Here is a 14,646-nt window from a genome sequence, read left to right as displayed (position 1 = left end):
ATACAACTCTTCACAGTTTCAAAAAGTAGAGGATCTTCTTTAGGATCTGGAAATTCTGCTGAAACCAACCTATCAATTTGATCAACAGTACGTACCTTGTCGGATTGTTGAAAGAAAATTAATGCATGCATATGAGGCAACCCACGTTTTTGGAATTCAATGGTAAAAACATGGCCAACTGTTTGACCTAAGATTCCATTTTTTTAATCAACTTCATCAAATGTCTTCTTTTTAACTCGAACACACGTGCAACTAAATCAGGCCTATCAAGGGAAGTCTGATTAGGCAGCAGAGCTGACGTGATTTCTGGCCAATGAGGATTCGCAGTCATTGTGATGAACAAATCAGGATGCTTGTTATAACGTGTGATGGCTAATGAATCCTGATAAAGTTCAAACATCATTCTTGGACTACCAGTAAATGAAGAAGGTAATATAAAACGTTGACCAACTTGATGTGGTTCCAATCCAGATTCCTCAATATCAGTGAGACCCTTGTAAAGTTCTGCACGAAGTTGGGCTTGGTTTAGCCGATAATATGTCAATCGATTTTGCTCTGTCGCAGCCCAAGCATCTACTAAAAACTCTTGAAATAATTTCCCCCCCTTCAAAATTGTTGTATACTCGGTTGGTCTATTGAAACATCTGTAACTATACCACTGCATTTGAGTTAATCGACTTGTTGATGATTTATTGTTTATGACATCCCACTGAGTTAACGTAGGATTCCATCCAAGCTCGCCATATGGGAACAATAAAACATAATGTAATGGAAGATAAGCTGGATGACATTCATTTATTTTCATCAACCCATTGCCCCCTTTTAGGTGGATAACAATATCTCTCATTCCACTTTTTTCAGTACCATCCCCTGGCAAGATGACAGCAATTTCATCTGTTGATGGCAAATTATAACGACGTCTATCTGTTGACGAATTATAATGCAAGTAGGCTGGTAAGTTTTCCTTGGATGCATTTGATTGCATTAAAATTTCATAGGCCCGAAGATATATTCTTACAAACTTGTTATTTTGAAGCAAAACATCTTGGATTACTTTGAGAACATCTACTTCAAGACGTCGATCTCGACGTTTGCGACAATCGATTGCAGTATTTGGGTTAAATATGTAAAGTTGGGCGTAGGAAGCCTCCATTTCTAACTCAGGTATTAAAGAACCTGTACGATGTCGTAGCTCACCGTGTATAGTGAATGACTTTGGCCCCCTACCATTTAACACCCTTGGCTCCATTGTTGACCCCAGACTTGTAAATGCGTTTGATGCGTTATACTCTCTAATGAATTTTCTAAAGTGTTTTGAGTATGCATCATTGCCGTCGTATAAGTTTTTGAGTGCTTCAGGAGGTTCGATAAGTAAAGGTAATTTTATTTTTCCTTGCAAACAACATGTCCCAATTAAAGGTCTTATGTTAGACGATTTTGTTAATTTTTCATCTTTCCAATGCAACGCTTTGCAAAAGGGACACAAAACATCCATTTGACCCAAGAAATGACGTTCTTCATGTACATGCACAACTGGAAGCATTTTTAAATTACTGACTTCAGTAGGACCTGGTCGTACAATGTTATGTGTAGTTGAAGATGCCCCTTGCTCAAAAATTGAATGTTGGCAACTTGTATCCACTTCATTAAGAACATCATGTACAGCAGAACGGGTGAGTGATCTTGTTATGACACTTTCAAAGTCGAAATCTAAGTTCCTTGGTTGAAGATCAGAATGTATGTCCAAACAATCAAGATGTGGAAGTCTACTTTGGGTAGTAGCCTTTGGTAAAGCGAGTTGAGCAGCGGGTACCTGAGTTTGAATGCACAGGTGAGGGTCGTTTGCCGAATACGTCTCACTTTGTGGAAGATCTATTCCAGTGGATGTCATAAAGGGAAAGTGTATTGGTGTAAATTGTATTCCGTGAATCCGCTGCAATTTCTCCCTTTCCCTTCGTAATCGTTGGGCAAGTGCATATTTTGATATGACATTTGTGTCAATGTTTAAGGAAACCTAAATTGGTAAAGATTAAACATTTAATTATTCTTCATAGAGGCAAAAACGACGGAAGAAACCATGAACATTAACAAAAGTAAATAAGTGAAACATATAACCCATATGGTCACACATGTACCTCAGATGATATTGTTATAGCCTTTCATTTGTCTAAGTTTTTAGTTTTTTCTTTTACATATGATTCTTAAGATGCAATATTTTTTTTGTTTTTCTCTAAAAGGTTTCTCGTCTCGACAGAGTTAGTTGGCTATTTAGGGAAAGAAACCTCCACATTTAGTATGATGACAAAAATGTATGTTGTGCTCACAACTGAATCAACTTAAATGTTTATCGTCTACCTCAGGTGTTATCGTTGTAGACTTTTTGTGAATGCATTGCAATTTCTCCCTTTCCCTTCGTAATCGTTGAGCAAGTGTACGTTTTGATATGACATTTGTGTCAATGTTTAAGGAAACCTTTCGTAGTAAAGAATAAACATCAGTGAAACTCTTCATAGAAGCAAAAACAACCTAAGAAACCATTAACATTAACCCATATATATACCTCAGATGATATTGCTATAGCCTTTCCTTTGTCTATGTTTTTAGTCTTTTCTTTTACATATGATTCTTGAGGTGCAATATTTTCTTTGTTCTTTTGTAAAAGGTTGATCGTCTCGACGGAGATAGTTGGCTATTTAAGGGAAGAAACCTCCACGTTTAGTATGATAATTAAAATTGATATTGTGCTCACAACTGAATCAATTTAAATGCTTGAAAGTTTACCTCAGATGCTATCGTCGCAGACTTCCCTTTGTCTATATAAGTTGCATTTTCTGTGATGTTTCTCGGCTATTCAAATAATGAAATGTCCATATTAAGTATAGAAAATAAAAATCTATATAATAAAAATTAAATGGCTCAGATACCAAACCTCCGTATTGTGGATTTTGACCTGCACTCCCCTTGTAGTTAACAATCGAATCTGTACAAAATTCTCATAAGATTGTGATATATATATAGTAGCATTGTACCTAAAGATATTGAGATTGGTTAATTACAACTGTTATAAACCTCTATTACCGTTTCATCCAAGTGGGAGTCAACCTATTTAAGAGAAAAAATATATATTTGTTAGTACCAACAAACAAACAAAATTGTGAAAATCAATTATACTAAAACATATATTGTACCTGTCCGTATATTGAGAGATTTGGCTCCGAGTCTTTAAAAAGACCATAGTAATTTCTCTTCCTTTGTCTCTCAGCCATGTTAAGAGATCTATTGTCAAAAGAATAATAAGATCTTCTATATGTTAATTAATAATAAGATCTTCTATATGTTAATGTAACTTCTTAATCCACAAAAAACTTTATACACAGACATTAATTTATAGGCAAAGTTTCAAATCAACTATGCAACAATTTTAGGATTAAATGGAGTTCGTTAATCACACTGTTTTTCACTATAAGTTTCAAAGCAACATTGACAGAAACTCAAACCGCAAAAAAACAAAAGACAAATAAAACAATGTAAACTCAAATTCAACTCTCTCCCAGAATAAAATACAGTTGTTAAATGCCAAACATGAAGGTGCCCATGAATTAAATTCATAGATCAAATCCATAGTCAAATTAGTGAAATTCATCATCAATAAGGCAACAAATATTCAATTTCGAGAGAGCGAAAGAGGTTTTGTGTGCGTGTGTGAGAGAGGGTCGAACAGTTACCGGTTGTGCGAGAGAGATCGCCTAACACACAAAAATTCACCAAACTGTAAAGAGAAAAACGAAAAAGAATCAGCTAACTGTAGAGAGAGAGAGAGAGAGAGAAGTGACAACGTTAAAGATTAAGAGACAAATAATTAGACTAAATTGTTGATACAAACAGAAAAAGATCGAAAACCAAGATTCTTCATCTATCCGAGAGATTGTTCTAAAGAAAAATCTTGAAATTCTTTTCAATTGGATTAAAATTTGGAAGTTCGACAAAAAAATGCTCTGTTCCATAACATAAGCGAAAACATGTTCGAAATGCAGAACCCATAATAGAGGATACGTTAAAGCTATGGCTCACTCTGCAAAGGAACATGATGCAGGGGCACCCGGCATGGAGACTAATTCCATGACCGGACCCGGTCATGGTCCAACCAGCCAAGGAGAGAAGACTTAGAAAGTTCTTATTTTAGTATGTTTATTAATTAATTTTGGTTTAGGAATTATGCTATTTTAATATTTCCAATAATTGGAAAGGTCCAGAGTTAGTCCAGTTATTTAGGCAAGTTGCAGTATTTAATTATTTAGGAATTCTAATTCAAGTCTATCTAGGAAAGTCCAAAACCCTATAAGAGGGATATCTAGTTTGTCTATTATTTTCAGATTTGAGAGAAAAACCCCATTGAAGTTTTAATAAAGTTTATTATTTAGAGTTATTTGATCTTTAATTTCATTGTTCTTATTTAGTTATTTCATATCTTTAATTCCGCTGCGTTTCTACATCAAGTGGTATCTAGAGCCATAAATTTTTTTTTTCTTCATCACTTTTATCATCATGGTTAATACTACTACTACTACACCAACTAAGGAGAAATCACCAACTTTCTCTTCTGAATGGGACAACATTAAAGAAGGGCTATCTGCAGGAAGAAAATTGGAAGAAGGGTTCAATGAGTACAAGAAGGAAACAACAGAAAAATTCGACAAAATCGATAAAAGATTCGATCAACTCAATGACTCAATCACCATCATCTCCAAACAACTTGAAGGTATGTGTAAAAACCAAACTCCACCTCCTACCACTATCACACATCAACCCTCACCACTAACGGGCACCACCACCACCACAACCACTCGGTTTCCCCCTCTAGGTTTCTCCTCCGAACCGACGACACCACTCTTCGGCCACACCATTAGCCACCCTCCACCGATTATAACACCACCCTTCACCACCTCCTATTCACCAAACACATTTTTTCCAACACCTAGCTACCCCCCCTATACCCACTCTTCAACACCACCATCATTCTCCTTCCCCGAGCCGACGACAACACCACACCGACCACCACCCGAGAGCCACCTCTCGGCCGATCACAATACCCTCACCACTCCACAAACCAACAACCGAAACATCACCAACCTAACCCAACCAATTGGCCCTTTAGGAACCGTTACGACCCATCAAGACCCACGTACCCTTTACCCGTATAACCGATACCCATCATTCCCAACAAACCCAATCGAAACCAACCCACCGTACCATCAACATCACTACCAATACAACCCTCATACCGAAACATGATCAACCACCACACCTTTTGATCCGGTCACACCACCTTCACAACACCGTCGCCCCCTTGAAACCGAACCACACCACAACCTCCCTTTCCAACCCGACAACACTACCAACCAACGTCATCAAAACCACCCGGTCAACCGAAACCGAGACCACCTCTCCACCAATTCTCTAAACCGTGACCTTACTACCACTCTCACCCGTCCAACCAACATACAACAACGACAAACTTTGGGAGTACAAAGCAACCAAACCGAACGTGATCACTACATTCCACCCACCGACATCGAATCTCCAAATCCTAGTTCATCATACCGTATTCGAATGGAGGTACCTTCATATGATGGTTCGATTAATATTGAAGATTTCTTGGATTACGTCTCTAGACTCGAGATATTTTTTGATGTTATGCAAGTTGAAGGCCCTGAACAGGTACGTTGTGTAACTGGTTATTTATCTAAAACTGCTCTTACTTGGTGGAAACAGGAATCTGAGAATCGTCGTTTATTAAACCTTCCACCTATTTCTTCATGGTTAGAATTGAAACCATTAATGTTCTCCCGTTTTCTCCCTCCGGATTATGAGAACCAACTATGTGTTGATTATTTACGTTGCCGCCAAGGAAGACGTTCCGTTGAGGAATATGCTTCGGAATTCCAAAGACTTATTACTAGACTTAATCTCCCAGATTCAGAGTCAATGAAAGTAGAAAAATTCAAGGACGGACTTTGTAATGATATTAAAGATTTGGTTAATTTGAGAGCTTTTAATTCGGTTTCTGAATGTATTAGTGTAGCTCGGTCTTTTGAATCTGATTCACGTTCAATTTTTCGAGGACATAGTACGAGAAATCAAACAGTCAGAACTCTACCAGATGAATTAGATCAATCAAAGCAGGCGGAAGACGGTACTAAATCACTAACATAAAATCCTTATAAAAAGCCTCCACCATTTAAGTGTTATCGTTGTTTTGAAACAGGCCACTATTCTAATGTTTGCCCCTCTCGCGGTAAAGCTAATTTGGTAGAAAAGAAAGCTGATTCGGATACAGATGAGGATCAATTTGAACGAATTAACACTATTCCCGACAATGGTGATAGGGTTATGTTACTCACTCGACGAGTTCTTTTCACACCTTTCAAGAGGAATTTATCTCAACGAAAGAATTTGTTCGTTACATGGGGAACAGTACTGAATAAAGTTTGTACTATTGTGATTGACAATGGTTGTGTAGAGAATTTGATTTCTACTAAACTAGTCAATTTCTTGGGTATTCCTACAGTGATTAAATCAACACCATATAAAACAGCTTGGATTCAGTCCGGTACTACTACAAGAGTTGATCATATGTGTTCTATTAATCTTTCTATTGGTTCTTCTTATGTGTCTACAGTTAATTGTGATGTTACAGATATGGATTTATGCCACATCATATTAGGACGACCATGGAAATCTGATGTTGATGCCACTTACCGTGGTCGTTCGAATGTTTATGAATTTCCATGGAAGAAGAAGATTGTGACATTATTACCAATTGAAGATGGATCGGAGGAATTACATTCTCTTCACAAACGGTTCGGGACGAACCTCTTGAGGGAAGAGGATGCTGATGCAGGGGCACCCGGCATGGAGACTAATTCCATGACCGGACCCGGTCATGGTCCAACCGGCCAAGGAGAGAAGACTTAGAAAGTTCTTATTTTAGTATGTTTATTAATTAATTTTGGTTTAGGAATTATGCTATTTTAATATTTCCAATAATTGGAAAGGTCCAGAGTTAGTCCAGTTATTTAGGCAAGTTGCAGTATTTAATTATTTAGGAATTCTAATTCAAGTCTATCTAGGAAAGTCCAAAACCCTATAAGAGGGATATCTAGTTTGTCTATTATTTTCAGATTTGAGAGAAAAACCCCATTGAAGTTTTAATAAAGTTTATTATTTAGTGTTATTTGATCTTTAATTTCATTGTTCTTATTTAGTTATTTCATATCTTTAATTCCGCTGCGTTTCTACATCAGAACATCAAAATCATCAAATACCTTCCGTCAACTGATGATATAAGCGTCAAGAAGTACGTATATGTCGATGTTAAAGCTCGAAGATATGGTTCCGGTATTGGAAGTTCTAATAGAAATTACTGAAAGAAATGGATAAACAATACATAATCACATCTAGAGCACTGGCGATACTACTTATTATAATGGAACAGTATTTTCTAATAGAGCATTGGCGATACTACTTATTCTAATAGAAGTTACTAATAGAAGCCATGGCGATACTACTTATTATAATGTTTGAATTTGACAACTTGGGCAATTTTAATAATGGAACTTGACCTAGAAACTCAACTACTGTTCTTCCAAAGTTGGATCCAAATAACGATAAGAACACTGTTATGAATGGGGTTTGGGTATTCGAACAATAAGTTCTAGAGAGAGGAGCTGCCAAATAAAATCAAATAAGAACAATGATCAAAATATAACCTAAATATGATCAAAATATAACCTAAAAACTATATACTGTGAAACTCATATTTAACCTTAAGAATTTAATTTAACACAAACAATTATGAAAACTAACAAAACAATTCAACTTAACACAAACAACTTCAAAAAAAAAATTAGCCAAAATTACCTGGAACTACTACCTTGAAATACCTACATCAAGAAAGAGAGATACCTGCGACAATTGCAATAAACGACGAAGTTGGAGCGAACTTTAATAGACAAAGTATTCAAGAATATGAAGTTTTTCTTATGAGAGGATTGATGAGATACTAATATCCTTATTGATTCATCTTCTCACAGAGATGCTCATTAAGCATTTTTTTCTTCTAAACATTTAGCGAAGCATTTTTTTTTCTTCTCATAGAGATGTCACATTTTCTTCTAATTCAATGTCACATACAGTTTATATGAATCTAAAAACTACTCAAATGCTTTACAAAAAGTCTAGAGAGTTTGCTGGATTTTGTTATGAATCGTACAAAATCAGATTCAAATAATGTATTCTTACAAACTAAATTCAAGTAACATGATTTGACTCTAAAAACTACTCAATGATTTTCAAGTGTTATTTAAGAAACAAAATCAGATTCAAATAATGAGGGCGAACTTTGCTTTCGATGCCGTTATGATTTGACTCTGAAATCGTCAACTTTTCGGCCGCATTTTTTCTCCCACTTTCAAGTGAGGATCTATAGTAGATTTCGGTTTTTAAAGGCCAAGGATGTGCATTTTTCTTTTTTGGAGAACATTGTAAATTGACAACAAAAGTAAAAAAAAGAGTCGCGTTGTGCTAAGGTTTAAAGTAGAATGCTTTAATGGTTACACTCAAAGAAGATGAATCAATGAGGAAGCTTTAATGGTTACACCCACTTCTGCAAATTTTAATCACAATGCAATCCGAAGATAAAACAGTATTACTAAGAAGAAAGATGTAAATAAAGGAAACGTATAAGTAGTAGGAGCCAAACTATGATACATAATCTGAGTTTTGGAATAGCTCAAGGAGGTACTTGAACTCTAAATAAAAGGAGGTATTTGAACTCTAAATAGAAGGAGGTACTTGAACTGAGATTTAATTTAAACTAAATGAGGAATGCATCAAATGAAAGCTCACCTTAACATAGAATGGATCAAATGAAAGTTCAAACCTAACCTTGATTCACCTGAAAATGAAAGCACAACAAAGTTATTTTTTATTCAAGAAAAGTTTGAACCCGAATTACAACAAAAGGGAAGTTCAAACCTAACCGAAATTTTACAGCAAAATTTAGAACTCTAGAGAGCAATATCACCAAACTATGAAAATCCAAAATGATGCTAACCAAAGAAACCTAATTAGTTTTGAAGAAACCTAATTACAACAAAAAAAAAACCCCCCAAACTCTTACTACAAACCAAGGTGATTACAAAAAAAAAACCCCAAACTCCTACTACAAACCAAGGTGATTTCAGTGAAGTAAGTTGGTACAAAGAGATAGATACATCATGATTGAACCCAAAGAGATAGATAATTCATGATTGAAACCAAATTACAGCAAAATTTAGAACCCATGAATGATGTTAACCAAAGAAACCTAATTAGTTTTGAAGAAACCTAATTACCAAAAAAAACCCAAACTCCTACTACAGCAAAATTTAGAACCCATGAATGATGTTAACCAAAGAAACTTAATTAGTTTTGAAGAAACCTAATTACCAAAAAAAAACCCAAACTCCTACTACAAACCAAGGTGATTTCAGTGAAATAAGTTGGTACAAAGAAGTAGTTACATCATGATTGAGAGAAAACTTTGGAGAAGAAAAGCATATGGCAAAATATTGCTTCCCCTTTCATTTGAATGGTCTGTAAACTGAGCCACCAAAACAAAAACCCTAGATTGAGACTGAAAAATCTATATAGAGAGAGAGGGAGAGATAAAGAGATACCTTCTTCCAGAAGAGATACCAACCAAGAAGTTGAGAGAAGGAGAGGTTGAACCCCACAATTTCTCTGCCAGAAAGATGAGGGAGTGAGAGACCGTGAAGATGAGAGAGAGTGTGTTTGGGCGGGAATGAGTGTTTGGGATGGGGAAGGTTGAAAAGAAAAGCATCTATTAAACTTAATCTGAACCGTCCAAGACACTTTGTAAGGATAAATCCTAGCCACTAAGTGAGGAGGGTATATTCTAAAAAGATACCCTCCTCTTTTATTATATAGATATAGATGTCCCCACCATTGTTTCTTCCACCGGCTTATAATAAAAGAATTAGAGCTGAATGATTCTTTTTTCTTTCGAAAAGATTTCTATTCCAAATGAAATAATGAATTGATTTATGTCCACAGAAGTATTATTATGTTTAGCTAGTTGAGTAAGCTAAAACCTTTGGAATCCATGCCTAATGAGAGATGACATATTGACATTGGTGTCAGTCTATCGCTGCTTATCATTATAAAATATTGTACTTTAGATTAAGATTAAGCAAGTACATAAAACAAGATAGGATATGTTGGTCAGTCTCAATTACAAGTGGAATTTAATGATATTCTTTTGTATACGTATGGGAAAAGGGTTTCTATTCCTCTTACACATGAAAAAGGAATCAATCCTAAACAATATCCTGCTTTATTTTTACAATGTTCTCCCTCTAGGATTAAGGTATTTTGTAGTTTCCACTTGATGAAAAATTCACACCCATACAAAGAAAGAGAAAGATTTAATGATATTAATTTAAGTGAGGTGGAAAGTTTTTGCTCTACTAAACTGATTTCTCTACCGTCAAAAAAATAAGTTATCACTTCAATATCAGTGGATTTATATTTGGACAATGACGATAACTTTCTAATTAACTATGAAAAGCACCAATATGTTTTAGCTTAGGTAAACCACCTAATTCGACAGAAATTAGTCCCTAACAAGCTGATTAGGGCAGCCTATGCTTAACATTATAGCTAATAATTTATAGGTATGGGTCGAGTGCAGATTAAGTTAGGTACAAAAATTTCTTGCAAATCATCAACATGATGTTATCATGCCTTTGCTGCAAGAAACTGCGTTAGACTCGAAATAGAATTATGCAGAAACAATGGTAATTTGCAGTTTTTGGCTAAGCAGATCTTTTTTCGTGCATATCCTGAAAAGGGCTTTGATCTTTACCCTTCCATATTTTGACCTTCAACCTATAACACTGAACTGACTTGAGCGTAAGAGTGATTCTAGAGGTACTTCTCGATCTCCTCACTGGCGGCGCAATGTAATAGTAGCTCGAAAAATTCAATCCCGAAAAGCCATCATCACTTTGGCCCTACATGAGGGGGTACGTCACTTCAGCAACCCCCAACACATTTGAGCCCTCGGGTCTGGCTACGTCGACCGGATGAAAAGGCAGAGGGGGACTGAGATAAGAAAGGAACATTTTTGGTTTATTGTAAGAAATCTATTTGGCACACCAACCCCTCAAGTTACCCCGTTCATCACTGTTGGCGGTGACTTGGAGGTCATAGAGAAGACACGAAGAAAAGAAAAAGAAGAGACGACGAAAAAGAAAAGGCAGGAAGAAAGGCATAATGAAATGAAGATGCTCTGGAAGAAAGGCATAATGAAATGAAGATGCTCTGGAAGAAATGCGAATAGGGGTCGCAGTCTCGCAGAGCTCCCCCACCCTCTACTTGGGAGGCAAAGCCTGAAGAGCAAGAAGGGCTGACTTTCAGCTCCTTGATGGTTAATCAGCTAGCACTCTAGCAGGTATGAAAAAAGAAAGTGGCCGAAAAGGAGGTTCCCCCATTAGGAAAATTGATGCATTCATCTTTTAGTATTGAGATGATGAACACTGAGAAACCCTGAGATTTCAGATGCCCGGTTCTAGAAACATATGACAGCTCTACTGATCTAGAAGTGTTCATACATGATATTTCCCGATCATGAGCCTATCGACCACTGACGAGTCCACTATGTGTCGGGTTTCCTCACCATACTGAAGAGGAGCGACAAGATCTTGGTATGCCTCTCTAAAATCAGGGACAATCAAGTTGTTTGAAAGAGTTATCTGCTGCCTTCTGTAAAACTTTTGAATAGAGAGAGCGAGAGAGAGTTGTCATATCAACTGAACAGCTAACTAACTTTTGTAACTAACTCGATTAGCCTCAAGTTATGATTAAGAAGCTAATGTTAGCTTGAAGAACCCTTGTCCTTCACATCTCTCTTCTTCTTGAAAGAGTAAAATTTGAATCATAGTCTCCCCAATAGAGAGGGCATATGTTATAGCACCCAGTAGAACCCTAGCCTGAATAGTTAAGAGATGTCTCTCATGTTGTGGTTGTTTCGAGTTTCCAGTAATTAGTATTTTAAACGAATCAAGTTTAAAATAAACATAATAGCATTTCAATTTCTTTCACGAAACATCCTAGGGCCGAGTCATATTCAGACGAGTTAGATTAAAACAATAAAAAGAACACAAAAACCACGGATATCGCCAACTTATATTCAGGTTTTGACAACTACAACAATTCCAAGGGATCTTTAAGTCGATTAGTTCTCTTGGTTCCTTCCTGTTGTGCTAGCTTGCATCTTAATGGACCATAAAGATATCCTAAAATCTATGAACGTACGAAGCAGAAAATACTACTGAAACTGAAAAAATACTGAATAACTTCATTAGTATGATATCCTAGAGACGAAGTAAGCAATGTTTCTCAACGTAAAATAAAGCCCGATTATGAGAGAAGTTAGTATCCGATAAAACAGTGATTAGTAAATGATACCAGAAGCAACTTCAGTTGTTTGGATGTTTGATAATCCTCTGTAAGACTACTGTTCTCGCTCGTCTTATATCTCTACTGCATCTATCGGCATTCTCGCCCAAATCCTCTATACTCTTCATAAACACCCCAAGCTTTTTCTTGATCTCTTCCATCCCAATTTTCACTGCTTCTTCTTCTCGTAGTGCGAAATCAGCATTTTGTAATAGAGATTTGATTTCTTCTTCTAATCGATCAACAAGAACCCGTATATTATCCAAGTCTTTTATTGCAACATAAGTGCCTACTTGCATTGAACTTATTACTTCTTTTTGACCTTTTAGTGCATCTTCGTATTTCTTCCAAAGAGAATCAAACCATTTTCCCATTGATCCTAGTGGAATTGAAGTTGCAGCTGCTAAAGCCGCTGCAACTGGCGGTGCAGCCATAGCTGCCGCCACAACCGAACATATCAAAACGGCAGCAAATGTCGAAGCAAAGATAATACTGGAGACTTTCCTCCATGCCTTGACTGATTTTAGCTTCTTATCAAGTTTGCTCTTTTGACCATGCAACTTTTCTAACATAGTAACTTGATGCTTATAAACAGATTTCAAGATCGAAAAGAATTCTTCGGTAAATGGTTCTCCAGCCGCCTTAAAATTCTTTAACTCTTCTATTGTTCTCAAATACTTATTTTTTCCAACCCCATCTTCTGCTTCGAATTGTTGGAGTGCTACATGGACGAACAATTGACTGTCGCGAGCTTTCTTTAAGCATTTTTCAAGAGCAGTGCAGAAATCTAGGGTTTGTAAGCTGTTTTCGAAGTACTCTTCGACTAGTTCAAAGAGTTCTTGATTATTCCAAATATCTTGTTTACAATCTAAGATAATTTTAACGACTTCTTCGTTCATTTCTAATAAACAACCAGTAACTTCTCGTAATGAGTCTAGAGATAAAGCTCGAACCTCTACACCAACTGCTAGAGTATTGATGACTTGACTCGTCCGATGCTGTAATGCCGCATCAAAAGATTGTAAATCTGGATCGAGTTTGCAAGCCGCTTCATATGAACTTAGACCCGCCCGATATTCCATTTCCTTATGTATTTGTATAACAGGAGAAGATTCACTAGTCTTTTTGCTCAATTGTCCCCCCATTTCTGCAAAATCACATTCAATGAAAGAGCGATCAAAATTATTAAAACCTTTAACTTGTTTCTAGCTAATAACCTAGATAACTCATACACCACAAGCAAAGATGAGGGGTTAAGTAACCGATATCAAAACGAAAAAGGAAAGGTTTCGAAATTTGGGTGAAGAAATCAAATACCATATCTGGTATTACCTAAAGCTTCAACTGAAACCAAGTTGATAGTTTACAATTGCATATGTTAGTATAACTGATTAACCCTAAATTGACTAAACAAAATGTCTTTTTGCCCAATTCCTCTTCCACTTCTGCAAATTCAGACACCAAAATATCATGAGAAAGTGCTGAAATTTTTTCATAGTTGAGATGAACTCCTTTACACCATTTGGTTACTAACTATGACACTAAATCATGAAATTTTAAAACAAGATTTGCTCATTACCAGTAATAAACAAAAACTCACAAATTTTTCTAGCTGAAAACCTAGAATATCATACTAGATCAAAGAAATACAAATACTTGAATAGCTAATTTACCTGAAAACTCAGATCCCAAATCCTGTAAATGAAGTGTTTAGTTACTAAAATGAGAACTCTAAATGAGAGAAATTGATGAAGCAATGTTGTAAATAAGAAGAAATAAAGAAGAGGGTTTTGTTTGTGAATGGTTAAAAAGGAAAATTAATGGTGATGATTATCTGAAGAAAAGTGACAGTGGCTTGCACGCATGAGAAAGATGAGAGAGAGAAAGATGGAATGAAAAACGCGGGAAGTAACGTCGTTATCTTCAATTCTTCACATTTTTGACGCGCAAAGCATCCGTTACCAAATTTTAGCTAAAGAAGAGAAGTGTAACCAACCCTAGTCTACTTTACCTCTTTACTTTTCATATGAGAATTAGGATGAGTCTAACTTTGTATCCTTACTAGATAGATACTATAGGTTCAACAAAAAAAAAAAAAAGATAGATACTATATGTTAAGAAAAT

The 14,646-nt window shown here is 36.1% G+C and overlaps 1 protein-coding gene and 2 long non-coding RNA genes across 4 annotated transcripts; all 3 read right to left on the bottom strand.

Annotated features, from left to right (window-relative positions):
* Positions 1-2,134: 2,134 nt before the first annotated feature.
* LOC147551704 (uncharacterized) lies at positions 2,135-3,129 on the bottom strand. The gene is made up of 5 exons (XR_015238060.1): positions 3,079-3,129; positions 2,930-2,980; positions 2,782-2,847; positions 2,561-2,689; positions 2,135-2,472 (listed from the first exon to the last, which is right to left on the bottom strand). It is a non-coding gene; the product is annotated as an uncharacterized LOC147551704 (long non-coding RNA).
* A 4,170-nt stretch (positions 3,130-7,299) lies between these two features.
* LOC147551703 (uncharacterized) lies at positions 7,300-9,852 on the bottom strand. The gene is made up of 3 exons (XR_015238061.1): positions 9,720-9,852; positions 8,908-8,956; positions 7,300-7,965 (listed from the first exon to the last, which is right to left on the bottom strand). It is a non-coding gene; the product is annotated as an uncharacterized LOC147551703 (long non-coding RNA).
* A 2,549-nt stretch (positions 9,853-12,401) lies between these two features.
* LOC147551702 (UPF0496 protein At4g34320-like) lies at positions 12,402-14,548 on the bottom strand. 2 transcript variants are annotated; one of them, XM_086671930.1, is made up of 3 exons: positions 14,196-14,548; positions 13,855-13,967; positions 12,402-13,669 (listed from the first exon to the last, which is right to left on the bottom strand). In XM_086671930.1, the coding sequence occupies exon 3, from the start codon at positions 13,665-13,667 to the stop codon at positions 12,543-12,545; it is 1,125 nt and encodes a 374-aa protein (XP_086528056.1). In that variant the 5' UTR covers positions 13,668-13,669; positions 13,855-13,967; positions 14,196-14,548; the 3' UTR covers positions 12,402-12,542. The 2 variants fall into 2 exon arrangements, with proteins under 2 accessions (XP_086528056.1, XP_086528055.1); XM_086671929.1 differs by lacking the exon at positions 13,855-13,967.
* Between the last annotated feature and the right edge of the window lie 98 nt (positions 14,549-14,646).

Source organism: Eschscholzia californica, unplaced genomic scaffold, assembly GCF_041429995.1.
Source record: "Eschscholzia californica isolate CP2 unplaced genomic scaffold, dmEscCali1.0.p SCAF_3, whole genome shotgun sequence".
NCBI lineage: Eukaryota > Viridiplantae > Streptophyta > Magnoliopsida > Ranunculales > Papaveraceae > Eschscholzia > Eschscholzia californica.
This window is presented reverse-complemented; position numbering and strand designations above follow the sequence as displayed.